Genomic DNA, 26,249 nt, shown 5'->3' with positions numbered 1-26,249 from the left:
CAAGGAACACTAATATATGTGTCACTTTCCCTTTGAGTACAACATCTACAAATTACCTTCTGATTAAACAAGGAAACATCTTGAGGATTTCATAATGATATAAGGTGTTGATATTCATGTATTGGATTCATATGTAAATATAGTACACAAGTCAGAATGGCAAAAAGTGTCCAACATGACCCTACTCCACCCAGGTAAAATATTGGGAACACCAGTCAATATAATGCACCTCAGTACACCACCCTCACATCTGTACACCACCCTCACCTCAGTAGGCTACACCACCCTCACATCTGTACACCACCCTCACCTCAGTACACCACCCTCACATCTGTACACCACCCTCACCTCAGTACACCACCCTCACCTCTGTACACCACCCTCACCTCAGTACACCACCCTCACATCTGTACACCACCCTCACCTCAGTACACCACCCTCACCTCTGTACACCACCCTCACCTCAGTACACCACCCTCACATCTGTACACCACCCTCACCTCAGTAATACACAAAGTAAAATCATCCTTTTTGACAATATAAACAAAAACTAAAAATGTAGAAGCTTTAAGAACGTAGAATGTATGCTTCCACGTGTAATATATAGGTGTGTGTTTGTCTCGTGCGTGGTGGGCGTGACCGCGCTCTACTAGCACGCGCACCTACGTAAACCGTTAGCAGTTGACGCAGGTAGCGCGCTTAGCTTCCTGAAAATGGCTAGCTGGGGAAGAGTCGCTGCTCTCCTGAAGAACTTTTCCAGGACCCCTCGCTCTCTGAAAGGTTTAACACGACACAGAGCCGTAGGAGCTGGTGTTTTGGGCTCTGTTATCGGAACAGGAGTTCTGTGTTTCCAGCAGTATCATGCAGACAGCAGGACTCTGCCCTACACCGTGTATGCTGAGGAACAAAAAGTGAGTACACGCCTAATAAAAGTTTCTGTGGTCACAAATAAACAACACACAAACATGTCCGCTCTGTCTTCTGTTTTAAGTGAAAATAACACGCTGTTAAATGCTAGTGACAGCGGCACAATGATATTAATGCTATGTTTATTTAAAAAAAAAAAAAAAACAACCAGCCAAGTTTAACATCTCACTATCGCCCCCTAGCTGTCACTCACCAAAACAGCATGCAGAGTAGATGCTGTATGTTTATAATCAAGCCCGCTCCCCGAGTGTTCACATGGTTCAGTTGTTTACATTGTTTATTTTTGTCTCTGTGCTGTTTTAGGATGCTGCAGCTCCTCCCCTCTCTGCCAGGAAGGTCCGTTTCATCCAGTTCGCCTCAGCTGTCTACGATCAGGAGCCTTACATGACCCCCAGAGACTTCCTGTACTCTGTCATGCTGGAGAATATGGACCGTAAGTTGCTCTCATGTCCATGGTAGAGTTAGAAGTCTGTATATACTGACTATATGCAGCTTTAGTCAGGTGGTCACACAGATAGGTGACAACATAAAGGAGAAAGCTAAATAAATAAGTGGATAATCAGTAAATCAGTGAAAGTAACAGATGGATGAATGTGTAGATGATGAATCATGTTACATTCTTCAGTTACCAGATCTCTGTGATGGACACTGCATTATTTATTGGAGTATTCTTGCTGCAATGATTAGTCAGTTAATCAATTAGTTGCCAACTCTCCCAACATTGTCATTTTTTAAAAGTATATTCCCAATTTTTTTTATTCTAGCTTCCCTAATGTTAATCTTTACTTTAGCAGTAGTAGCTTTATTGTCATTATATAGAGGACAATAATATAATGAAATTGAAGTAAACTGAATATTTCATGTTGTGGACTATTGATCGGGACATTTGAGGACATCATCTAGGGCTTGATCGACATTTTTCACCATTTTCTGATATTTTATGGACCAAACAAAATAGTAAAGAAAATAATCTACAGATTAATCAATAATGAAAATAATTGTTAGTTAAATTTCTAGTCTCTCCTATAGGGCTGAAACGATTACTCGAATAATTCGATTACAAAAAATGATCGAGGCAGTTTTTCATGAATCAAAGTTTATTTGCCCGTCATGTCTTCTTTTTCTAACGTCACCGTGTGGATCATTAAGCTTGTTGTTCTAGTTAGTGAACTATCCGTTTCTACCTGCTGAGAAGATCTCAGTCAGCCAGTCAGCAGTAGGAGATGAGGAGAGGAGCAGGGAGGTTGATCTCAGGTCTGTAGGTACACTGAAAGCCTGAGGTAGGAGGAGCAGGGCTATCTAGTGCATTTAATTTGTATGGTAGCCTACTGATGCAAAAATTAAAATCAGTCACACTAAAAGTAAGTAAGTTCATCTATTTGTTTCAGAGGGCATTGAATTAAATGCAATAAATGGGTTTAGTTTTGATTAAAACAATTGAATATTCAGACCAAATAGCCTTTGTCTAAGTTATAAATCTTAAATATGTCTTGTTTCAAAGTCATTTGACTTTACTGCATTATTATTTTCATTTATTTGTTTCCGAAGGTACTGAAGTTAATTGTAATAAGTGGGTTTAGTTTTGATTTATCCAGGAATAAAACCCACTTGGTTGTTCATTTTCAGAGACATGTCTTTTTTGTCCTTTTTCTCATTTTTACTTTTGCTATTTAATAAGGCAAACGAATTTATTCGATTACTCGATTAATCAATGAAATAATCAATAGAATAAACCATTACACAAATAATCGATAGCTGCAGCCCTACTCTTTTATAGAGTTACAAAGACTTGGGGGCCCACAATTAATGCCACAACTCAGAAAGCGAGGCAGAAGGAACATCAACCACAGTGCAGTTTATTGTAATTACAATTGTATAAAAAGGAGAAAAGTTCACAGATATTGGCAACTAATCAATTAATCGAGAAAATAGTTGACATATTAATTGATAATGAAAACAATTGTTAGTTGCAGCCCTAAAAATGTGAACAATCAGCCACAAACTCCCCCCACCCCCCAGGTAATACATAACACAGTCACGCTGGGAGTTAGTTTTGCACAAATGTCATATAACGTCACTGTGAAACTATTCATACATAATCTAAATGCATATGTTCCTTTTTATTGCATCAGAGGTGACTAAAGATGATTTAATAGATCTGTGTTTCCATTTTTTTAACACATTATATTCATCATGTCAGCAGATAACTTGCTAACACCTACTGCTAAGTGAACATTATACAAGGGAATAATGAAAGCACTGTAGAAATAGAAAGCTTTGCATATGATGTTTGTCTACTATCCCTAAAAATACTGATTATGGTGATTGGTTTTTTTTTCAGAAACTGTTGTGCAGTGTTTAAGGAATAAGCCGGTAATGGGAAATATCAGCGTGCATGAACCCTGTGTTGAAAAACATTTCAACATAATGTGGCTGTGTTGCTCAGAGTTTTTTTTCAGTGATGAAACATTCAGATGCATAACACAAAGATTTATGAAAATGTTCACATGTGCATATCTTTTCTGTTTCCTCTCATGTAGGAAAACTGCAGAAGAAACAGTTAACAAAAGAGGTAAGTTTACATCACAAAATCATGTAAATAAATCAGTTTGACACTGCATGTGTAGCCTGGTCATCAGTTTGGGTGAATTGTGCTGTTATGTGTTTGCTGTTTGCTTCTGTGTAGGAAGTGGAGAGGATGTTGAACGCTGCGTCTAAAGCTAATGCTGGCAATGAGCTGTTCAGAAACTTTGGAGACAATGGTAAGTTAAGAATCTCTCACATCAGATATCCTGCATCCACATCTGATCACATTATTATATGTGTCCATTAGGCCTGTCATAATAATCACATTATTGACTTATCGTACAATAACATAATTACCATCATCATCATGTCTATATATGGACTTATCGTATGATACATGGACATGACCGTGGTTTTTGTTTTACCTCATTATTGCCACACTTCACATTAGCAGCTAAGAGGCTATTCATGTCACATTGGCTAAGCAAGTAGTGTCCTCCATTCCTCACTGTGTACGTCCTGAGTGGAGACTGCAGAAGAATTAAAGGTAAATAACTCTGTCCCCAACCATAATGACAGTCTGTTTTTACAGTGTAGCCCCCACTCTCCAATCCCACCCCCCCTAATGCTATTATATTATCATTATATCAGTGGTATCTTCAAATGACAATATTGTTTATCGCCATTATTTCTGAGACAATATATCATCCAACAAAAGTAGTTATCATGACAGGACTAATGTAGATCATATCAGAATGAGTGCAAATGTATTTTGGATTCATGTTTGTTTTATGTGTGATTTGAACGGAAAAACTGAAAAAGAAAAAAACGTATAATAAACACATATTTCTATTATATCTTATTTCTTACACTTCATATGTTGCAGGTTTGATATCCTACACAGAGTATCTGTTCCTGCTCACCATCCTGACCAGTAAGTATCTTCCCAAACCTTGGATGAGACTTTATAAGATCTTCCTTGACTCCCAGTAATAACTGTGCTGAAAGAGTTTGCTGTGATATTGTGACATAAGTGCATTTTCCTCAGTTAGAATAGTGCTTGTTCCTTGGTTTGCTCCGTCTAAGCTTTGTCTACAGTCATGCACATTTAATGAAACATGTTTATTTAATTGATTCATATATTGAATATACATATTGAGACAAGTGTTCAGATAACCGATGATGTATTGCCGTTGCAGAGCCGCACACAGGATTTCATATAGCTTTCAAAATGCTTGATGTTGATGGAAATGAACAAGTGGACAAAAAGGAATTCCTCAAGGTAAGACCTATTTTTATAACTATTTAATCAGTCTAATCGAGGAAGGATACATTAAACAGAGTCTGTTCAAATGTAATTGTGTGCACTTAAATTTCAAAATATCGCCACTTTTAATGCCGCCTCAAGCACTGACGCTGCCTCAGGTGTAAGTATGAAGCCCTGGCACCGTGCGGAAGGTGAGCTGAGGTGGGAGCTGCACTGCTTTTCCATCTGTCATGTGTTTTTGCATCTCTGCAGCCTGAGTCAGCCTCTCACTCCAGACCATCCAGTTCAAAAACACTTCACATCTGTGTCTGTTCCGACCAGATGAGTCCTCCTCAAACAATAGCAGGAGGATCTCTCTGTGTGTGCTTAGTCTAGATCAGGCCTGGACTGGTAGACTGCATGTTGGCACGTGATGCACCTTGTGTCATATTTTCATGTCGTGACTTGGTGGGCGAGCCAGTAGAAAGAGGAAGTGCATGGACTCTCATTTGCTCCAGTTTCTGGTGTGTGTGTGTGTGAGATGAAAGATGAAGCCATTTTCTCCTCATTTTGACATTTCTTGTGGTGTTTCAGATAACAGGGATGTACATTTATATTTTGGCATTTTTAAAAAGCAGCGCATTAAATGTCACCAATTATTTTGTATGTTTTCTCTTTTTGCTGCTGAAGCTGAAGAAAATCATTGGAAAAAATAAAAAGAGAGTTCCTATAGATAGCATAGAGGTGGGTGTTCACATTCCCTTAAAAACATCATTTTTGTCACTTTTCAGTATCACCTGGACATTCAGTCTTAAAACATGGTGTTGTGTGTTAACAGAAACCAGTGGAGGAAGTGGAAAGTGTGAACACGACGCTGCAGGCCTACTTCTTTGGAAAGAAGGGAAATAAAAAGTTACAGTATAAGGAGTTCCACAGGTAATCAAACACTTACCTGCTGCTCACTGTGATCAATGCTGCTGTTAAATGGACATGATTTATTCTAAGTTACCCTACAGTCATATATGTAAAATCATGTATACAGTGTCCAACATTTGACTTACCTGTCAAGAGGGATCGCCAAGCATATTTCTACCAGCCAAAATAATAAATAAGTCACATATACATTCACTCAAATTAATTTCCTTGACATAGTATGGTGTTAATGTTGAATACAAACTTAAAGAAAATCAGAGCGAAATTTGAAGCAAAATGGTTTAAATGATAAAGCTTTGCAGCACAGTCCTGGCTTATTCTCACACTAGGGGGCGCCACAAATGCAAAAATCCTATCTCCTAATCAGCTACATCGATTCCTATGTTAGCACAATATAGGATGATGAGTCAATTTTGGTAATGATGACTTAAAGAAGGCGTAGCTTATTACGTCAAATCAGAATTTGTAGATATTGCACATTCTAAACTTCATAAAATCTAAAATCACCCTTCTGACTTTTTTTTATTTTACTTTTAACGTTTTAAGACAGACATTAAAAATTGTGAAGCTTTTTAAGTCAAAATGTAGAAATTTGAGTGCTACATGCTTTAAGGATTAACACAACTTTGTGCTTGTTTTATATTTGACACTTAAATATTTTTAGTGGTTTTTCTCTGCATCTTTTTGAAAACATCTAAACCTGTTTGTCAGATAAGATGTTCTGTTTATGCTTTTCATAAATGTTGCATTCTTCCCCATCTGCAATGAGAAAATATTTACTACTATATTTACTGCTTTAGTTCACACTTATGGAGAAAATGAGAGAGCTTACCAACCTCAGACACAACCTATCTGTCTGAACCTGATTCATTTACTTTCACAAATTTGTATTGAAAAGTTGACAAGTTATTTTCAGTGATTAGCTGGTTTCGCTTTGACCCATTTTCCTCACAAACCTCCGCCGGGCTCACAGACCTCACTTCTCAACAGTTCCAACAATGTGTCTTTCAGGTTCATGGAGGACCTGCAGGATGAAGTCCAGGAGATGGAGTTCCTGCAGTTCTCCAAAGGAATGGACACCATGAGACGGGAGGATTTTGCAGAGTGGCTGCTGCACTACACCAACGAAGAAGACAATGAAATCTACTGGGAGAACATGAGGAAGCGAATCCCTGCTGGTCAGGTACACATACACCACAAATTTACATATGTGCTTCACCTCTGCTGCTGTCAGATCAAAATGAACTGACTGATTTTCCCTCGTAGAGTATCACATTTGACGAGTTTAAAGTCTTCTGCCTCTTCACCAACAATCTGGAGGACTTCGCCTTCTCGATGAAACTGGTGACCAACGCCCACCGTCCTGTTGGAATGGGTGAGACCTCGTTAGTTAATGAGATCAGATAAAAACACTGACAGCTTCTCTTTATATTATCTAACAGTGTGACTTTTTTCCCTTTCCTATGAGTGCAGCCCAGTTCAGGCGAGCGGTGAAGATCGCCACGGGTCACGACCTCTCTGAGAACGTGTTGGACACCGTGTTTAAACTCTTTGACATGGATGGAGACAACTGCCTGAGCCATAAAGAATTCATTGGTGTGATGAAAGACAGAGTGCTGCGAGGTCTGAGGGTGAGTCTGGCCAACTTCACCTTTTAATATTGTGTTTAAATAGATATAAATATACCTTAAAAAAAAGTGATATAAAAGATTAATATTTGCATTTTGCCAACTTTCTAAGCAGCAGATATATTCTAGAATACTGTCAGGTTGCATTAATAATTAAACTCCATCCCGCCCTCAGGTGCAGCCTCAGAACGGCTTCTCTGGCTTCTGGAAGTGTGTGAAGCAGGAGACCCTGAAGGGAGCTCAGGAGGCTCTTGGAGAGAACGCATCCCCCCTCTGAGCCACACTGATGTCCCAGGACACATCTGAGAGATGCTCATGCACTTATTTTTTTTAAACAATCATAGAAGCAGCGTGAGCTCTTGCTTCTAAATGTAACCACATGTGAAGAAACAGGATTTACACCACTCTTATGTGCAAATGTGTTTACAGAGCAACAAATCTATCTGATATTAGCTAAGAACTGTCTGGTTGTGGTGTTTACAATACTTTTTCAAAATAGTTTGCTGCAGTGTGTTGCACTTCATGATTAATCAACTCATGTATTTCCACTTAAGAGTGACTCATTGATTTTGCACTTCACACACTTGTTACTTTGGGAACAGTGTTTTGTAAAACTGTGGTTTATGGGATAGATTGTAATTCTGTGTAACTGACACATTTTTCAACTCCTTATACAATCTCTGGTGTGAGTTTTTTTCATGTTTATGTCAAAGTATTTATCAAATAAAGTGTATCAAATGTGGAAAATGTTGCTGCACATTTGAGGCTGAAATAGTATGTTTGTCTCAGTTGTGGTACATTTATCAGATCATCTTTAACATTTGTAAAACAGGAAGTGCATTTCTCATAATTCATACACTCAGCATTTCACAACAAAGTACTTGCAGAAGCCTGTAACTTGCTCATGTCTCAGAAGTAAATATTTATGTCTGAACATGTCATTGTCATCTGAATGACATGTCAAAATACTTGTTTTCATTGTAACTGAAGTAGTATTAAGTATTGATGTAAACTGAGCTGAGCTGTTACTCACCTCTGCCATCACTGTGAGGTCCTGATAAAATACAGTAATGTGTATCCATCTGTATTAAGTATATTTACTGTACACTATATACATAGTAGTATATACATAGCAGGGATGTCCAAACTATTCCATAAAGGGCTATAATGTGGCTGCAGGTTTTCATTCCAACCACTCAGGAGCACACCAGGCTTGACTCATTTAATCCACTGATCTCAGTTGATTTGAATCAGGTGTGCTTTTGATTGGTTGGAACAAAAACCTGCAGGCACACAACCCTTTATGGAATCGTTTGGACATGTCTGGTATACAGTATTACAGTACAGTGTACATAATGGTGGATTACATACCTGTATGAAGTGTTCTCCCAACATTCAGCCATATCCTTCCACCAGCCAGTAAGGGTACTATTTTGGACCTGGTCCACAACTTTGACCCTTTAGGTACTTCATGGAGGAACCTCTTCCTCAGCTTTGACTCCTACTCTTCTCCACACAGCCTGAAAGTCCTCTTCTTCCCAGCTGTCGACTCTTCACCTCCTTGTTCTTCTACCGTCAGAAACTCTAACACTGTGTTCTGTCTGTGTATACTTACCCATTGAATGTTGATGAGCTATTTTAGACAACTGGTTGCTCATTGGTTGCTCAAACACACGAGACATCCCCCTTAATTAGTGAAAGTCCAGATTCACCTGAGAGCAATTCAATCCAATCAGGACACATTTACAACAACAAAAACAGTAATAGAAATATGAAAATCTGTTTAAAAGATTATGACAACTGACTCAACTGTTTGGGGGGGATTAGACTATTCAACAGAGAACCAGTATAACACAGTTTAACATGACATTAGCAATAAATAATATAGAAAACAGCAGATAATTGTCCATAATTATTTGCATGAATGTTACAAATCAAACCGAAAAGAATAAGCCGGGGCTGTAACTACTAACTATTTAGTAATTTATTGTAGAATTGACCTGTTAAGATCACATGAGTATGTGGGTTAACCATTTGAAGATTGTGGTGCTAATTATCTTTACCATACATATATTTCAAAAAGTAAATAAGACATAAAACAAGCTTACTTCTGTGATAGATGAACAAATTAGTGACTGATGCCAAGGTTATCAGTGAATACAGCATACACAGCTACAATACAATAAAATTACATTGAGCATGAAGCCATCTTTGGTCTTCTTATCACTATAAACAAATACATAGAAATTTGTATTGTATCAAAAATAGAAATTACATAGCCATATTGAAAGTAAATTCACATTTTTGACATACAATATAAGGAGAATACCTAAGAGACATAATGTGGGATTACATTTTTTTTTTTTTTTTTTCAATCCTTGGCTTTTTTTTTTTTTATTTAAAAAAAAAAAAGACCCAATGGTTTTGCCACATTTTTTTGAACATTCATTTGTTCCTTGAAAGAAATTGCATGATTCTGTCAAACCATCTGCCCAATATCAGTGTGATCCATCTGTAGAAGCCAGTATCCGACATATATAACAAACAAAACAAAAAAAAGACAAATGAAAGACAAAATAGATTGTCGTTCTTTTTAAAACAAACGTGTGCTTTCAAATCCTGGGCTTTAAAAAAAAAAAAAAAAAACGAGGCCTGGTGATAGGCCTCTGCTGCGCTGGACAAAGAGAGGAGGGGGAGAGAGAGAGACAGAAAAAGAGAGGGAGAGAGAGATTTGGTCGGGGACTCGACATTCACTCGTGATGCGGCGCGGCCCGCCTCTTCACAGGTGAGCTGAGCCCTGACAAACGGACATTTGCCCCCCACCCTCCTCTATAAAAGTGAGTCTGGGTTGTTGTGTCTTTAGGTAACTGTTTGTGTCGCCGTTCATCCGGGGGGGGGGGGTTCAGAGTTATTCTGCTCTCAGAGGCACACATGATGAACTGCAGCCTAAGTGGACCTCTGCTTGAGATAATAGGGAAGTGCTTTCAAAAGTGTTTGATCCACTGTGGAGGGAAAAAAAGAGAAGAAAAGCGTGTATAAGGATGTGGGAACACTCAAAGAACAGCTGAAATAATGTGCAGAGATATTTTAGCGATCATTTTGTTGTCATGCTTCTGTTAAATATGAGAAAAGCAATACAAACTGTCACATTTGACTAGAGACCGACTGATATATCGGTCAGCCGATATCGGCTTATCACAAGTATATTTTTTTCTGTGTTTTTAATTATAGTTATTAACTGTTTCAGTGCACTCATGTTATTTTATATAATAAAGTTGATTATTAAACAGGTCAATATCCTGCCTCCTTTACATATCTTTGTCAGTAAGTGTTTGATAACCACATTTGAAGGATCATTACAAAAAATGTGTGTTTGTGTATATTCTGTATGTATAAGATTATTGGCTGATATATTGATATCATCTGAGATCATCTATCGGCCTCATACATCCGGTATCAGTCGGGCCCTACATTTGACTCCAGATATTTGAATATGGGAGTGGAGGGAAAGTGGTGTAATATAAAGGAAATGTCTACAGCATCCAGTAGAGTACATTTAGGTGAACTGATGACACTTTCCCAGCAGGGAAATCAAAGCTGATGTGAGGTTGTTACACAAGATGAACAGTGAGATTTAGCTGTTTTTTTGCCCAGCCTCAGTTCATTATTATTACTTATTATTATTGATGATGGTCAGAGTTTCCATTTTCTTGCCTCTATCTCATTTCTACATCAGCATCAGTCCAGCTGTTGTGATTTATACACCTACTATTAACTACATCCCTGTTTATTTCTTCTTAAAATGATACATTCACATTTTTTAAGTCTGTTTACAGCAGGAACAGGTTTATACTAGCTGCCATCATTCCTCATGTTCATTCTGACCATGTCAAAAAAAATCCCTTCATAACACACATCCAATGCAAATGATGGGGAGGGTAACCCACAGACCTCATCCTGTGCTAAAATATACTCCAATCTTTATCTGAAGTCAGTCTGAGGCTTCAGCTGTTTGAGTTAGAAAAAATGAAAGAGTCGTTGATCTTGAACTGTGTGTTTTACCCCCATCACTTACATCAGAGACACATCAGGAAAGGATTTCGGTGAAGTCAGAATGAACAAGAGACATGATGGCAGCGAGCAGAACCTGCTTCAGTATGCAAATGTGAACCTGTTCCTTTAAGCAGGAATAAACAAGGATGTAGGCTGCCATGGCAACCAGAGAGATCAATAGCCTGATTGATTCTGAGGTAGAAATCAGATTGAGGCTGGGAAATGTCTGTTTATTATGTGTTTATAGCAGGGGAGATTTGCTATTTTGGTCTGTGCATGTGAGTGCAGTTTTAACACGGTGATTAACACGCGAGTTTCCATTCAATTTCTAGTGTCAACCAGCTGATGAGCCAAATTTAGTAGAGCTGATGTTTCTTTATGTCACACAAAAGGATAAAAGGAAGATTTTATATTTATTTACCCTGCTTATTCGCCTCTGTAATTTTGCATTACAGCCATTGTGACTTTGAACCTCCCATTACTGGACTGTGTGCTGCCACAAAGAAGCACATTTAGCCTGTGGGAGTGTGTGTATGATACTCAGCATTGTGATGATGAGATGTAATAGTTATGTCATCTTTCTGCCCTTCATCTTTTCAATTCTACATTTATACGTTCAAGCTAATTAATAAAAAGGTGACATCATAACCCTGTGTGCTTGTGTTCACTAATAAAAGACAGCTGTTGGACAGATAGTGCGTGTTTCTCACCGTCTTACCATTCACCACAGGATGGAGACGTCAAGGGTCGTTCTCCTTCTTTACTGTCACGTCTCCGTCTCCGGCCAGGATGGTGGAGATCTCCCCCTGCATGAAGGCCCAAGGCACGGTGGATCCAGCCAGGGGACAGCGCTCTCCACTGGGGCAGTACACCTCCCCTCCTTGACCTTGGCTGCGGATGAACCCTCGGGTGCAGGGGAAGCAGAACTTGTGGTGAGGGACGGAGGGACACTGGACAAAATGCGTGTCCTCCAGGCGCTCTCGGCACAGGGTGCAGCAGAGCAGGGTGCCCTGGCCGCTGCTCGTCGACTCCCCGGCGCTAGTGTTGCTGCTGGGCCCCCCCGCGCTGAGGCCTGGCCCCATGGACGCCTGGGAGACTGAGGTGGAGGCAGTGGAGGGGCTGCTGCTGGTGGGACGCCCGGCTGTGGAGGAGTGGGCTGTGGACATGCTGGGGCTGTCTCTGGCCATCTGGCTGGAGCTCAGGCTGTCTGCGACTCCCATGAGCGCTGAGATGGGCGAGGGCTGGCTGTGTAAACGGGGTGGGCCCTCTTGAGGGGTGCCCATGCCAGAATGAGGCTCCATGCCTGGATAAGCACCCCGGGGCCAGGGCTCTCTCGATGGGTGATCGGGCCTTCCGTCACTCTCTCCATTCTCAGAGCCCGGAGAAGCCTTGCGGCGCCGAGTCGTGCTCTTGGCCGGCACGGGGCGCCCGGCTGCTGCCATGGGCAACCCTGTATCTGGCTGTGGCAGAACCTCAGGGATGGGAGGCTCTTTAAACATGCGCACGCCATCATTCAAGAGCTCGGACAACCCACGCCAGTCTCCCGTGCCTTGCCGCTTCTCATATTCCACATAGCGTAGACCAGAGTTCACTGCTTTGCCAGCGTCTTTGGCTGAGTCACGGAACATCTGCCTGACCAGGTCTGGGACTCCTGAGAAGATCATTCCAGAGCCGGCGGGATACTCCACAAACACCTTGAGCTCAAACTCGGGAGTTGTGCTGGCGTCAAAGGCCAGAACGCGTCCCATCAGATTATGGTCTTTCCTGAAGCGCACGTTAAAGGGGACGCAGCTGCTGAGAGCCACCAGCACATCCCGGACTGCTTTGGGACGGTTCGGCCAGCCTTCCACCTTGCAACGAGCCACCTCGTTCAGTTCGGCCATCACTTCATTGTTCCTCCACAATACAGGATCTATGCCCACCAAGGCAGATGTGCTAGCCCCCACACCCAACACAGCCTGTCTTCTACCTGCATCACTCATTATGGTGCCAGCTGAGACTGCAATAGGTGTGACCCCAGATCTGGAGCCTGATAATGGAGCTAAAAGCCCATGAGGGGCCGCTACCAACCCCTGAGCTATCAAAGCATGGGATATGGCCCCATGAAGGCTGGGAACTGCCCCAGCCATTACCCGACGAGTGTTTGGGCTCTGTCTGCTGCCCTCTGACAGGGCAACATCTTCAGCTCTGTGCAGGCCATTGGGGAGGCGAGCAGCCACCCCATACTCCCCCCTCCCGCGGTCTGTACGCTCTCCATGCTGCCGCCCTGCCTCTGCGGGCCCGGTGGAGCTGGGTTTACTCTGCTGTGGACCAGGGGACCTACCGTCTAAAACCCCGTGCGTGCTCTTCAGTTGTCTGGCAGTTTCAATGAGGAGCTCTATTCTGTCTGCGCCGTCGTAGTTGACACATCCCCGGCACACAGCCTCGCTGAACTCCCACAGCATGGCCCAGGGCATCTTAGGCAGATCGCAGAGGTAGCACCATTGCCGTCTGGAGGAAGACTGCGAGGCGGAGGACATGTTGTTTACAGGCCCTCGACCAAACTTTCTTCGGGAGGCCTACACGTTACGGTCTACGTTTACGACTATTCTTCTATTCTCACACGCCACTCACCACATGCCGCGGATTTTACGATGGAAATTCAACGAAAACGAAGCTCGAAACGCGACTGTTGATGACGGCGTTTAAAAGTTAGCGACGTCTTCTTTCTTGGTTTGTTCGTGTCGGTCTGTGTGGAAGGAAGTAAAATGTTTTAAGACACCGGAAACACCTACGCGACAGGAGCTCAAAGCACCATGGGAGTTGTAGTTTTTCGGTGTGCCTCTGAAAGTAATGTGTATATATGTCTATGGCTTGTATAATATACGACCAACAGAGGGAATAAAGGTCACGGAGGAAGTGAAACGGCGCGAATTTTTTTTAAACAAGACATTAACTGGAGAATTGTTTATCTAATTGACATAATGCCAGAGGAAAAAACGTTAAGGAAAGCTGGACCCACCTTCACTGTTAACTATATGAACGCTATATAATATGTTTATGTAGTTATGCGATGCAGCTTTAAGTACCAGTAGAAATTTAGTAAGTGGGCCTTGAGTAGATGTGAAATACGAAATAATTCACATTCATTTGAGTGTGTAAATAAAAGGTCAATTTGGGAGAAATTATCAATCAATTGATGCTGTTTTAATTAATATACTTGTGAATACAAACCACAGTAGTGAAAATATGCAGTGGTGTAGGCCTGACTACATAATAATAGTTACAGGTTATACTTTATAAGGTGTGTATAAATGGGGCATCTGCTCAGCCCAAGTTAACATCATCTAGCCTAATGCTGCTATATGATACCTGAAACTGAACTTTGAGTTGGGCCATTCAAGCCAAATACTCGCAGTATTGTTTACTGAAGGAAATTTTGATACGAGATTGAACACTTTTCCATCTGTGTGTGATATCCTTTTAAATCCCCCTCCATACACAGTGTTTTTTCTTAGTTACCTGACAGCACATCCATCATTCTGCACAGTGGAGCTCAAGCATCAGTCATCTGCACACTGTGGAAAGTTCATCTGCATTCACCTTAAATCTGAAGTTTAAGCATGATATATGAGCATGATTTATGTGATCAATACTTGAGGCAACCGTGGTCCAGTAAGTAATGTGGAACAACGTCTTTGTGGAAAAACAACGTCAGACACAAATTATTATTCCAAGCAGAGTGTTTTATATGTCTTTGTGTCAAACACATCTGGAGGGGCTCTTCATTCTTCATATTGACCTTCTATGGTCCAGGTATCAAACACATGGAAGGAAACCCAACCACTTCAGAACAACAATAAAAATTCAGTTTGACCTTTTGACCCAGAAAACTACAGTCAAGAAATTGCCAATTAATATATTTTTATTCTCCTGTGAATGGATGTTTACCTTTCAAGAGTGAACAATTAATGAGGCATACAAACTAATCGCCAAAGATTAGAAAACTGGTTAAATCAGCCTCCATTAACAGTTACTCTTTGCTTTATTTAAAAAACAAAAAATTGAGGTCCACATCAAAATATGTTGAGTAGTGGGTGAGGAGTTATTCAAATCTAGTGTTGTGAACATACAAAATTAACAACTGACTGGAAAAAGCATGATACAAGTAAAATAAAATCATACAAAATCAAAGTTAAAGTAACAGTCTCTAAATCACATCAATCCTAGTTAGTGTCAATACTGATTGAACATTTTAACATGAGAACAGAACTGTAGTATACTCTATGCAAAGACACGAAACAATACAAATAGTTTGAGTATTTAGTTGGCGTGGTGTGTGGTGGAGAAACACAGCTTCAGGGTGTACGGGTAAGGCCCACCTAGGAGTGAGGAGAAAGAAAGACATTTTAAACACAAAGATAGAATACATTTTGAAGAATTAAAAACATGTCATCATGGCCAGCATTTAAAAACCATGCTCATATGTTAATGTATTGCAGATGAGGACTTACTGGGGTTTTTCATCTGGTAATGGTTAATCATAGCTAGCGCTTCCATGGCATCATTGATGGATTCAAACTCCAGCAGGCCTGACGAACTTCGCTCACCTGCAACACAAGACGACTAGATTACAAAACATCATTATACTAAACTGTGTGCTGATACACTCAACAAACCAAACTCTGTATAGCTTTATAATATAGAATCAGCAGCAGCACCTCCCAAGTAAAAAACAAACTGAGGTCATTTCTACAAAATTTAGAGATTCCAGGTCATTTGATAACACTATAGAAAATTATCTATGTTGCTAAAACTGATTCAACTCTTTCCTCATCTCACAAATTCTACATCTTTAAATGATCTAGTTAGCAGGGAACAGCTTGTTACTGTAGAGGAACAGCTTGAAGTGCTGGTGTTTGCTTTGATTAGCAGTCATGTGGATCAGTTTGAAGCCAAATACAATGTTATGCTGGCAACTAGCAGTACAGTCTGTGCCTTCTGTAGTCTAACACCTTAAGTGTCAAGAAAAGTGATACTACGGCATTTTTCTGTATTCTTACACATGTCTACCTACTCACTCATTACTTGACCAAAACATCTAGATCGAGATCCAGAATCCTCATTCAAAGCACATGTCAAAACTGGTTTGCATTATTGCTCAAGTTCCATCTCATATTACTCACTCTTTCCAGTGAAAAGTTTCACACTCGATGGGCTCTTAATCCCCAATTCATCACAGACCTGGAAGCAAATACCAGTTTCAGTTGAAAAGTTGAGAAAGTGGCTGAAGGAAGCAAAAGAAATAGAAAAAAGAAAAAAATATTGCTTCATGGAAAGAGCCCTGCTGGCTTTTCTCACCTGGTTGAAGATCTCTACAGAAATGTCAGGCTGTGCGTTAAAAAAGTGCAGGACATTGCTGGGGTGCTGGATTCGGTTCTTGGCTGCTTGCTCTGGCGAGGTGAAGCGGTTGTTGCGGGAGCCGTGGAAATCTTTGAAACTGCTGGAGTTGTCTTCTAGCTGGTAGCACTGTCCTGGCACGATGGCCTGCTGCTTGGACACGCTGCAGAGGAAAGACAGCCAAGAGTTCTTACGTGTGTTTATTTAACTCTGCATCGCTTTTTTTTTTCCTTCTGCAGTTTGGACAGCTGCTCTTACCAAACGTTGAGTTTCTGTCCGAAAAGGAAGTTGTTGTTTAGGTGAGTGATGGCCCTGTCCACTGAATAACAGTCGCCCATCTCCACCATCGCTGCCCCGGGCTTGCTCTTCATGAACTTAACCTGAGGGAGGAACCACAGCCAGCTGACTACACACAAAACAAAAGCGTGAATAATTGTTGACGGTGACCTGTTGAGAGCACCAGCCGCAGCTATCAATAGTTGGTGTCTAACAGCAAAGTGATGAATGCTCAGCTTCATTCCACTCACCCTCTCTACATTTCCATACAGGCAGAAGATGTTGAAGACCTTGTCAGCATTGACCTTTGAGGGCTCGAGGCCATACACCATAAGAACCGGGGAATCAGCGTGAGGGCCGTATTCAGGAGGCGGGGGGCCGTATCCAGGGCCATAGCGCTGGCTACCGCGACCGCGCCCACCCATACCTGGCCCCATGCGGTGAGGAGGAGGGGGGCCGTAGCTATCATCATTATAGCTATGATAACCTCCTTGAGGGCCACCTTGATTTTAAAAAAAGAAAAAGAAAGAAAAAAAAGAAAAAACATCTTTGCTGGAATCTGCTCAGTTCTTCCACGTCAGATCGATTTCTTTACTAGATATTTACCATAATCAGGTGGGTGGTCTCCCAGCAGAGCAGGCTGCCTCTGACGTTTGTTGGAATTGGCATTAGGATCTAAAAAATGGTAAAATCAAAGTTGCCTATCATACAGCTTCCTCACTAAAAAGGTATCAAGCAGGTACCTTACATGGGCTACTATGTGCTAGGGGGACAAGGCTGTGATTGACATGCAACAGAGGGGCCCTTACATCTAAAGTGTTAAAAACATCTGCAGGCTCTACTTGATCTAATATGTGACATAATGGAGATTTTTTTTAATTCTGAAAGATAAGACTTCAAACATGATTTTTTTTAAATACAACCTCCTATATCTGCCAACCTAGAACAAACACACACACACCTTGTGAATTGTTCCAATTGCCTTCACCATCAGCATCTGTACAGGTACACATATACACACGTCAAATCCAAATTAATACTGATAAAAGTATAAATTTGGCAACAACTTGAACACATTTCTTTACCCGCTATGCAATTATATAGAAGAGAAAAATTCAAGTAGAGGATCAGAGAATAAAATTGTGCTATGAGAAGTACCTACAATCTAAGCATGTTTTATTGATACCTATAAGATCTATACAAACCAGCCTAAGATACAGATGTAATATCAGTAGTGAAAAGGCATCATGATTTTAGACTAGTTTACATTTTTGGATGGGGGACATTTTTGCTGTAAATAAGCTTTCCCAAAACCATCATTCAACAAAACTCAAATATCTTCAGCCTTCATCAACATCTCAAACTTAAGTAGAGACTCTTAAAAATTAAATATGAAAGCAGTATTTTTTGTCCTCTTTTAAAATGGAGCTGTTTTCCACTAAATATTTGATCTTAGTCTTCTTCTTCTTAGTTATGGACACTAAGTAGATAATTGAGTACATCATTTATTGTAGACTATAAGCAGTGAAATTTAAAATAAAGCTACTGTTGTGTAGTGAGGTTTTTTTTCCCTCCTGATTATCAGTAATTGATGTTTGTGAAAAGTCACCGCTGTTCATCTACACTGACTCCTGAAGAGCACCAGCAGGTATGAACCCATTGAAAAATGCCTGCTGCACCCTTGTGATGCATTTTGCAAACATCCCAGCTTACATTACTTTTAGAAGCTGCCGCCCTGCAATAAAAGATAACAACATCATCAATGAATGTGTTGTCAATTACAGATCCACACAAGGGCCACAGTGGTCTGTCAGCCAACAGATTTTCACTAGTATAACACAAACTTATTTCACATCTACATGAAACACATTATTTTGGTTACAGTTATTATATGACATAAAACTATTTAGTATGTGTTATGTATAATAAATGTATTATCCTAAATGTAACCTGAACTGTAACCAAAATAGTCATGTTTTGCATACACACTGTGGTATGAACACCCCTGACAGTGCATTGCATCACACTGGGACAGGTGTGAAGTTAGTCATACTAAATCACTGGTGTGTCTTGAATTGCTGTTTCCTAAATGAATGTGTCAGTGGAGAGCGATTCTGAGGAACAGAACAAAAAACAAATCAAATGAAGGAGCATTAAAGCAAAGTACAAGTCTGAAAAATAAAATCCCCTTTTATCTGAAGGATGACTAAAACCAAATTAACTGCTGGTTGTCACAACAAAGTTAAATCCACACACAGCTTTCCAAAAATTCCCTTTTTAAAACTATCAGAGTAACAACATTTCTATTATTGTTTGGCCCCACTCATTCCCTCATATCTCCAGGTAACCCAGAATAACGTATTATCAAATTCCTTGAATATTTCACAATAAATAATTAATAGTAAGTTGCCAAGAAAATTAGGGGCCATTTTTGTTGAACTCCTTCCTATTACTAAAGTCTGCTGCTTGTTGGTGTTACAAAGACTTTATATCATAGTGCATTATGACCATGATGCTCAACAATGTATGACAACAACAGTCAAGTTGGTTTAGTTTCACAATAATCTTTCAGTTTAACCATCAAGTCAGATTATTCAGTCATTGTTTTTGCAAGTACTTACAGCACCACACATGGAGCATGGGACACAGTGGGCAGGTAGGGGGCAGTCTTCAGCGAGGATGCTACCCGCCAACCTCTGACTCCAGCCTCAACTCATTCTCCCCCTCTTCACTCTTTTTCCTTCTCCTCCTCCTCCTTCTTCTTCTTTCCTTCCTTGCATCCCCACCACCAGAGAGAAAAGTACATCCACAGGTCCATGCTTGGCTTTTGACACGCTGCTCGCTTTGGGTTGCTTTCTTTTCTTTCTCCTCTATTTTTCTTTAAAGTTGCAATTTAGAGGGCTCATTTTTCCAGCTTACCGTGCTCTGACCACAAAGCAGGACATTTGCACCATTTGAGAGAGTAGCGGGCTGTCTGTTCCACAGAACACACTGAGAGAGAGCCAAACCTGCATCACACGGGAGGCGTTAAAGGCGTCACTATGGGCCAGTGCAAAAAAAAGGAAAAACAAAAAAAATTAAAAAAAGGGAAAATGAAACAACGTAGAAAAAACAACACAAGAACAGCACAGAGAGAAGGAAAGAGGAAATGGGAAGGAAGGTATAGGAAGGGGAAAAAAACAGAACACCAGAGTCCATAAATGTAGAGAGCTTTTTGGGAAAGGAATTTGGATCTGTTTGCATCTGTGCTTGTATGCTTGATGGGTGTTTGATGCTTGTGTCTTCATAGGCCCCCCCGTGGATATTTCTTCTTATGTTTAAAAAAACAAAAAACAAAAAAAGGGCGCTCACATGATGCTTGCTTATTGGCTTGCAAAGTGAAACGGCATGTAGCTCTTGAACAATTAGTCATCTGGAATATCTGCGTGACGATGTGCTGTCGTGTTGCCATGGATATTCAGCTTGCTGTGTTGTCATGTTGTGTTTTTTTTTTCGGCGCAGGAAGATGAGGACGAGCAGTATTAAGCGTCTGAGAGACAGAGAGAGAGAGAATGTCTGTTTGTTTTGTTTGTTTACTGCCCCCAGTATGTGTTGTCATCTGTTCCCTGGTCGAGCTGTGACTGTGTCTGAAAACTCCTCTGCTGCTCCCTGTGGTTGTGTTATGGCATGGCGGGGGGTGGGTGGGTGGAGGGGGCACATTCCCGAGGGCTAGGAGGGCGTGGCCCCGAGAAAGACCACACACCTGACTCCCGCCTGCATCATCAATGTGTTGTGTCAAAAAAGTGGCGGCTCCTTCGTGGGCTCTGCAGATGAGATGTGCTGTAAACTCTTAAAAAGGTGGTGGTAGATGCTTTTTGTTTTGTTATCAATCTATCGAGATCAGTCTGTGGTGGATATGCGAGGTGTCTGTTCGCGTGGCCTTGGGGGGATGGAAAGGGGGAGTATTTCTGTCCCTCAAACTGAAATGTCGGCTACTGCCCACCACCGAAAATAAAATGGATTCCCGTGTCAGGTGTTGGAGGAGATAGGGGGTGATGATGGAACTTGGAATAAAGGAAGTACTGAGTTGAGGTTGTGTTCCGGTGTTTTGTTGCCCCACTGTGTCCGATGTATGCCACAGAGCTCGTTTACATTAGTTATGGCTTGTGGGTGCTGTTATACTGTAGCTGTAGAAGCCGCTGTGTCTTTGGCAGCGTGTGTCTGCGTAGAGGTTGAGGTAAGCCTGTGTGAGTTTGCACAGTGAGGACACAAGGAGAACCTCATGTTCATAAGGCAGCACAAACTAAAGAATATCAAGGAATCCCACATGTCGAACCCATGGATGGAAGTCGCGATGTGCATGTCGTAGTCTTGGTTGTGTAGAAGAGAAACAATGACATCTTTTTTCTTTTTCTTTTTTACAGTGTTTGGTAAAAAAAATTAAATAAAATCACACAGCTACAATGAAGTAAAGTATTTGTCTGTAATCAAGTTTAAAATCCCAGCAAAATATTACTGCTGACTGCACAGAACCTAAAGGCAATTATGTAACAGTATCTTCTTCTCCATCAGGCTCCTAGCACATTATATTTTAAGTGAATGTTCTTTTTCCAACTACTTCTACAACTATCTTATTAGCCTGCAATTACAGTTGACCTTCTGTATTTCAACCTGTATTTTGGTAACAGAGGCAATGTGTTCCTTGAAAGGAACTTCACTTCAAGTTCCTTTCAAGCATGCAATACACTTGATTTTTAACTATTGATTTTAGAGTTTATCAATAAATTACATATCCAATAACTGATGTAGTCCCTATCTTTAAAAAAAAACATTTCCATTTAAACTGGTCCTACCAAACTTCTAATTTATTGTCACTAAATACTAATTGGAAATGTTACTGTAGAGAACACTATCAAGTGTGTTTGTATTATATGTTTTTACAATAAAGGTCCCATGAAATGCAGAATGTTCTTAGATCTGTTGTTACACTATCAATGGCTGCATGCCTAACACACCAGCAACGGATTTAGTTAATCTTTATACCCAAATCCCACCCTTTCCTTAATATACTGAAATGTTTTATTAAATGACTCATTGTGTACCAGAAAATGTGACCCTAGACTGAAACTCTATCCAACATCAGTGGTCTCCTTCTCAACACAGAGACAACCACTGAATGTGTTTATTCTGGTGTTTAAGCATCATCCTCTCAGTATTAGGTCCAGCCATCATGCAGAAATACATGTACATCAAAGACATTTCATGGGACCTTTAAACAGTGGCGTGCCTAGTGGTCTCACAAGTCAGCTCAGCAGACTGGCGGCGATGTCTAATTTAAGCTTTGATAAAATCTCCACTATGTTTGTCAGAATGCTAACAGGTGTGATAGCCTCTGAAGTGTGTACTGGGTTAAAGTAGGCAGTGATGTGAGGTTGTGCAGCTGTGACATGCTCTTTAGGGAATGTGAACCTATGTGAAGAATGGTGCGCCTGCGTATGGTACCGTGACGGGTGCGTTGGGAACTTTTCGCATGCATGAGCTTGTAAACTGAGGTCTGCTGCCCTTGAGGTTGCTCCTCATGCCCTTACTTTGTGCCTGCTGTATGGCGAGAAAATGCATGAAGACTGTGACTGCATCACAGGAGTACTGCCTCTGAACACTGAGTTGAGCAGCGTGGTAAATGGTGAAAAGAAACTGTTCCGTCTGTGATCAAAGGCAATACCCCCGGAGGCAGAGAACCCTAATCATCCCATACAGTGGCATGAGAGGAAAGAGGAAGAAAAAAGGGGGAAGGAAGGGGTTGGGGACTGCGTGTTACCTTGGCCACTCAGGTTAGGGTTTGTGTAATCCCACGTGTCCTGGTCGTTCTTGAAGACATTAAGGCGTGCTGGCTGTGGAAAGGAAAAAATAAAAGAAAGTAAAACCAGTTCTCTCTCATTCTGATGTTAAGAAGTACAAAAGCTAGATTATACTTACCTTGGCATATTCAATTTTCAGAGTGCAGCAACCAGAATAGATGTCTGCTCCATTCAGAGAGGCTTTGGCCCTTTGCGCACTTTGGACCGAATCAAACGTGGCAGCACTGAGTTAAGGTGATGTCTGATTATATGAAGATTTCTGAAGGCTCAAGTATAATTAAACATCAACCATAAAAGTAAAAAGTGTAATTATTGAAGAGGATATTCAACCATGGCCTGAACACCATTCTTTCTGAAGATGACGATCCTCTGTACAGGACCACAGTTGTTACAAATGGTGTAGAGGACATCCTGCAGAGGCACAAAGATCAGTTTTGACAATCTATACACTCAGCACACTTAATATGCAAACAAACAAACACATCACCTTTAACAATATTATACGACTAAACATATAAATATGGCTTATCTGACAGAATAAATTATAATTGCTAGATTTTTTACCCCTTCTATCAAAAATAATTCAGTGATATCAAAGCAGAGAGAAAATTCAATGTAGTTATGAGGAAAAAATAAATGACAAAAGCACACATTATTTGCATTTTAAAAACATTCAGATCCAGAAAAATGTGTTAAAAATCAGGCCTGTATTCTTGAACATTTGTTTAGAATCACTCATGTGATTTAATGAAATACAGTGAGGAGAGAACAGTAGTTTTTCAGCACTCAATGTAAAATAATCTAATCCCTTCATTTTTCACACACGTCTGTCTGTAAATGGGTTTATGAATATATCTCCTGTTACATTTCTAAGCAACGTAACAACTTCTTCTTCAATTGTGACTCGTGTCAAGTTGAAAATGAAGTTCAACATACACTAATGATTCTTTCTGAATTTCTAATCATACCGTAATGTATCCAGTTTTGCCTACTGCTACTACATAAATTATGACCTGACACCGTCACTGAGCACTAGGCTTGTTTTGACGATCATGTTACCGTGGTGATTGGATAGATGGGGTTTATGATTGTGAGCAGCAGCACGTTGTTGACGCTCCGGGTGTCGTCTGAATCTCCTGGCCGCGAGATCTTTTGGCTGGTGGAGTAATTAATGAAGGCGGGGTGGCCTGCGATGTAGACCTGGTTCTCTGCTGCGTATGTGACAGCGTTGCAAGAGCCGTTCATGTCTTCATACTCCACCAGGGCCTGGCGCTTCTTGGGCATCATGACCACATAACTATGGATAAATATATTAAGGGGAAAAAATACAGGGCACATAGGCTGAATTATTAAACCATGTTTCAGTAATAAAAAGTATGAGTTAAATAATGTTTAAAATCATTCATAACTTGGTTGGACTTATAATCATTGAGAATTTGCCAATAATTCTCAATGATTGGTTCAGGATTGTTTTTTCATATTAAGAGATTCTCAGTAATATTAAAGAGTGAATAAGATACTCAAATATGCAGCCTTACACAGCTTTTAGCTCATTTAGGTTTCTTGGCCCACACACAGTCTGCATGCTTAAGTTTCACTGCAGTCATCATCATCCCCATATAAAACAATAGCTATTTGTTTCCAGCAGACAGGCTCAGATAAACTGTATATTAAAGATGCACCGATACCAATATCAGATATCGGTCTGATACTGACTCATAGCTGGATTGGATATCAGTGACAATGGAATAATCTGGTATCGGATAGCATTATTTGAATTAATAACAATTGAGCAAATGTATATCTATGTATTTATGTTATATTTTGTTTTATAAAGTTAGGAAAGCAATGCCTGATTTTGCCTCACATAAAAGAATGAACACAGTGTCTTCCATTTAGGTTTGTGTACTGTATGATACAGTGCAGACTATTGTTAAACACGGCTTTCATGACAGCTTGATGAGAGCAGGACAGTAATTATGCTGAGTGTCTCCATCATGTACAATGAATGTCAACATACCAAATCGGTGACACCTGCAGCACACTACTGAAGAATATATAGTGGAGAAACACAGGGTCTTTATTTAGTAACCCCGTTATTACCTGATGGCTCCAAACTCCTGCAGGGCCTCCACCAGGTCAGCCTCCATGATACCGTCAACCAGGCCCCTGATGTGCACCACCGTGGAGGGGAGCGGTTTGTGAGGGTCATCGTAGCTCTCCTAAAAACGATACACACAAGAAGACTGACTGTAAGGTCATTTGAAATACCTTCACCTCTAGTGGAGAGATAGAGCAGCAGGCCCGCAGATAAATGCAAATGTCAGCCCCGATATGCTTCTAAGTATTTATTACTCTTTTAAAGTAACCGGTTTTACAAAACCGTTAAACGCTAGACTGAGAAAAGGTTATTTACACAGCTTATCATTTACTAAAGACAACGATATGTTTCAGTAGCGCCATTCAAATAACATGCATATATGTGTCGTTGAGTTGTTAAATAATTTTAATTTGACAAACTACACCAGTCCATACAAACATAACCAAATAACCATAACCAATTGGTTCGCTTGGTAGCTAGCTGCGGGATAAGCACTACTTTGTCAAGCTGAATTCTCCTCTTAGAAATATAAAACCTAACAAATGTTTGCACGACAAAACAATAACAGACAAGGCAAGACAGAAACACGTACCGTTGTCATTCCTCCTTCCTCGGTTTTCTGTCTTTTCGTTGCTCTGCCGCCTTCTCCGTAGTATCGGCCCGCAGCAGCAGCCATGTTGTCCTGTCCCCTATGCCGGGCTAATGGTGCATTCATGGTTTGTGGGAATAACGAAATACTGTTTGAACAGTTGGAAGCAACAACTCGGCTTTTCATTATACACAGTCAGGTGTTTTAAGATGTAATGACGGCTCCATTGAACCTTCATGAATTCTTCTGTTGTTGTAGTAAATATTTTTTTCCTTCAAATGGTACAAAGACTCCAATAATGAAACATTTCCTACACATTAATGCGCCTCCAGCTGTGGTAACGAAACCTTGTGATCACAATATGATCGTTTTTCAATGAGTGACCCTTTATTATAATAATGTTTCTAAAAGTGCAACATGGCAACCGTGATAGTGATACATCCAGAGCAGGGTGCTGAAATGTTTTATTTCCCATGATACGTGAATGCAGCCAGCAGAACGTCACATGCTACACACGTTCCTATTGGTCACTTTACCGTTTCAATCATTACGACGATGGGGTGAAGCTGGGGTGGGGTTAAACCATAAAACTGATTTAGATGGCATAACTATAATAATAATAATAATCATAATAATAAAAAACTGCAAACCTGTAACAAATCCTAATTTGACACATTGCTTCATAGAATTTCATGAAGGATTTTACTTAATCTTGAAGGGTAAGGGTCATATAATAAAATGTATTTCCCCCCAT

The 26,249-nt window shown here is 40.6% G+C and overlaps 3 protein-coding genes across 4 annotated transcripts; 1 reads left to right on the top strand and 2 right to left on the bottom strand.

The window, feature by feature from the left end:
- The first annotated feature begins 693 nt into the window (after positions 1-693).
- On the top strand, positions 694-8,035 carry micu2 (mitochondrial calcium uptake 2). Its single transcript, XM_062433745.1, has 12 exons — positions 694-911; positions 1,231-1,360; positions 3,468-3,499; positions 3,614-3,689; positions 4,340-4,387; positions 4,653-4,735; positions 5,390-5,443; positions 5,538-5,635; positions 6,644-6,815; positions 6,899-7,007; positions 7,106-7,263; positions 7,436-8,035. Exons 1-12 carry the CDS (start codon positions 714-716, stop codon positions 7,535-7,537), a joined length of 1,260 nt encoding a protein of 419 aa, XP_062289729.1. The 5' UTR covers positions 694-713; the 3' UTR covers positions 7,538-8,035.
- A 1,629-nt stretch (positions 8,036-9,664) lies between these two features.
- Positions 9,665-14,034, bottom strand: LOC133994515 (interferon regulatory factor 2-binding protein 1-like). Of its 2 annotated transcripts, none has more exons than XM_062433788.1 (2): positions 12,024-14,034; positions 9,665-10,262 (listed from the first exon to the last, which is right to left on the bottom strand). In XM_062433788.1, exon 1 carries the CDS (start codon positions 13,830-13,832, stop codon positions 12,054-12,056), a length of 1,779 nt encoding a protein of 592 aa, XP_062289772.1. In that variant the 5' UTR covers positions 13,833-14,034; the 3' UTR covers positions 9,665-10,262; positions 12,024-12,053. The 2 variants fall into 2 exon arrangements, with proteins under 2 accessions (XP_062289772.1, XP_062289771.1); XM_062433787.1 differs by having other exon boundaries at positions 12,032-14,034.
- A 989-nt stretch (positions 14,035-15,023) lies between these two features.
- LOC133994602 (heterogeneous nuclear ribonucleoprotein L-like) lies at positions 15,024-25,599 on the bottom strand. Its single transcript, XM_062433934.1, has 14 exons — positions 25,499-25,599; positions 24,909-25,027; positions 23,865-24,102; positions 23,131-23,216; positions 22,924-23,020; positions 22,766-22,838; positions 17,930-17,965; positions 17,575-17,643; positions 17,220-17,470; positions 16,951-17,072; positions 16,654-16,855; positions 16,479-16,536; positions 15,807-15,902; positions 15,024-15,674 (listed from the first exon to the last, which is right to left on the bottom strand). Exons 1-14 carry the CDS (start codon positions 25,580-25,582, stop codon positions 15,616-15,618), a joined length of 1,590 nt encoding a protein of 529 aa, XP_062289918.1. The 5' UTR covers positions 25,583-25,599; the 3' UTR covers positions 15,024-15,615.
- Positions 25,600-26,249: the final 650 nt, after the last annotated feature.

This window comes from Scomber scombrus, chromosome 14 (genome assembly GCF_963691925.1).
Source record: "Scomber scombrus chromosome 14, fScoSco1.1, whole genome shotgun sequence".
NCBI classification, from domain to species: domain Eukaryota; kingdom Metazoa; phylum Chordata; class Actinopteri; order Scombriformes; family Scombridae; genus Scomber; species Scomber scombrus.
Note: the sequence above shows the minus strand (reverse complement) of the source record. Positions and strands in the feature narration are given on the sequence as shown.

Coding starts and splice junctions, on each gene's coding strand:
- micu2 (XM_062433745.1), top strand. CDS start 714: ATGGCTAGCTGGGGAAGAGTCGCTGCTCTCCTGAAGAACTTTTCCAGG. Junction 4,736..5,389: donor ACAAAAAGGAATTCCTCAAG/GTAAGACCTATT, acceptor TTGCTGCTGAAG/CTGAAGAAAATCATTGGAAA. Junction 7,264..7,435: donor GAGTGCTGCGAGGTCTGAGG/GTGAGTCTGGCC, acceptor TCCCGCCCTCAG/GTGCAGCCTCAGAACGGCTT.
- LOC133994515 (XM_062433788.1), bottom strand. CDS start 13,832: ATGTCCTCCGCCTCGCAGTCTTCCTCCAGACGGCAATGGTGCTACCTC.
- LOC133994602 (XM_062433934.1), bottom strand. CDS start 25,582: ATGGCTGCTGCTGCGGGCCGATACTACGGAGAAGGCGGCAGAGCAACG. Junction 22,839..22,923: donor TGAAAATTGAATATGCCAAG/GTAAGTATAATC, acceptor TCCTTTCCACAG/CCAGCACGCCTTAATGTCTT. Junction 17,644..17,929: donor CAATTGGAACAATTCACAAG/GTGTGTGTGTGT, acceptor ACCATTTTTTAG/ATCCTAATGCCAATTCCAAC.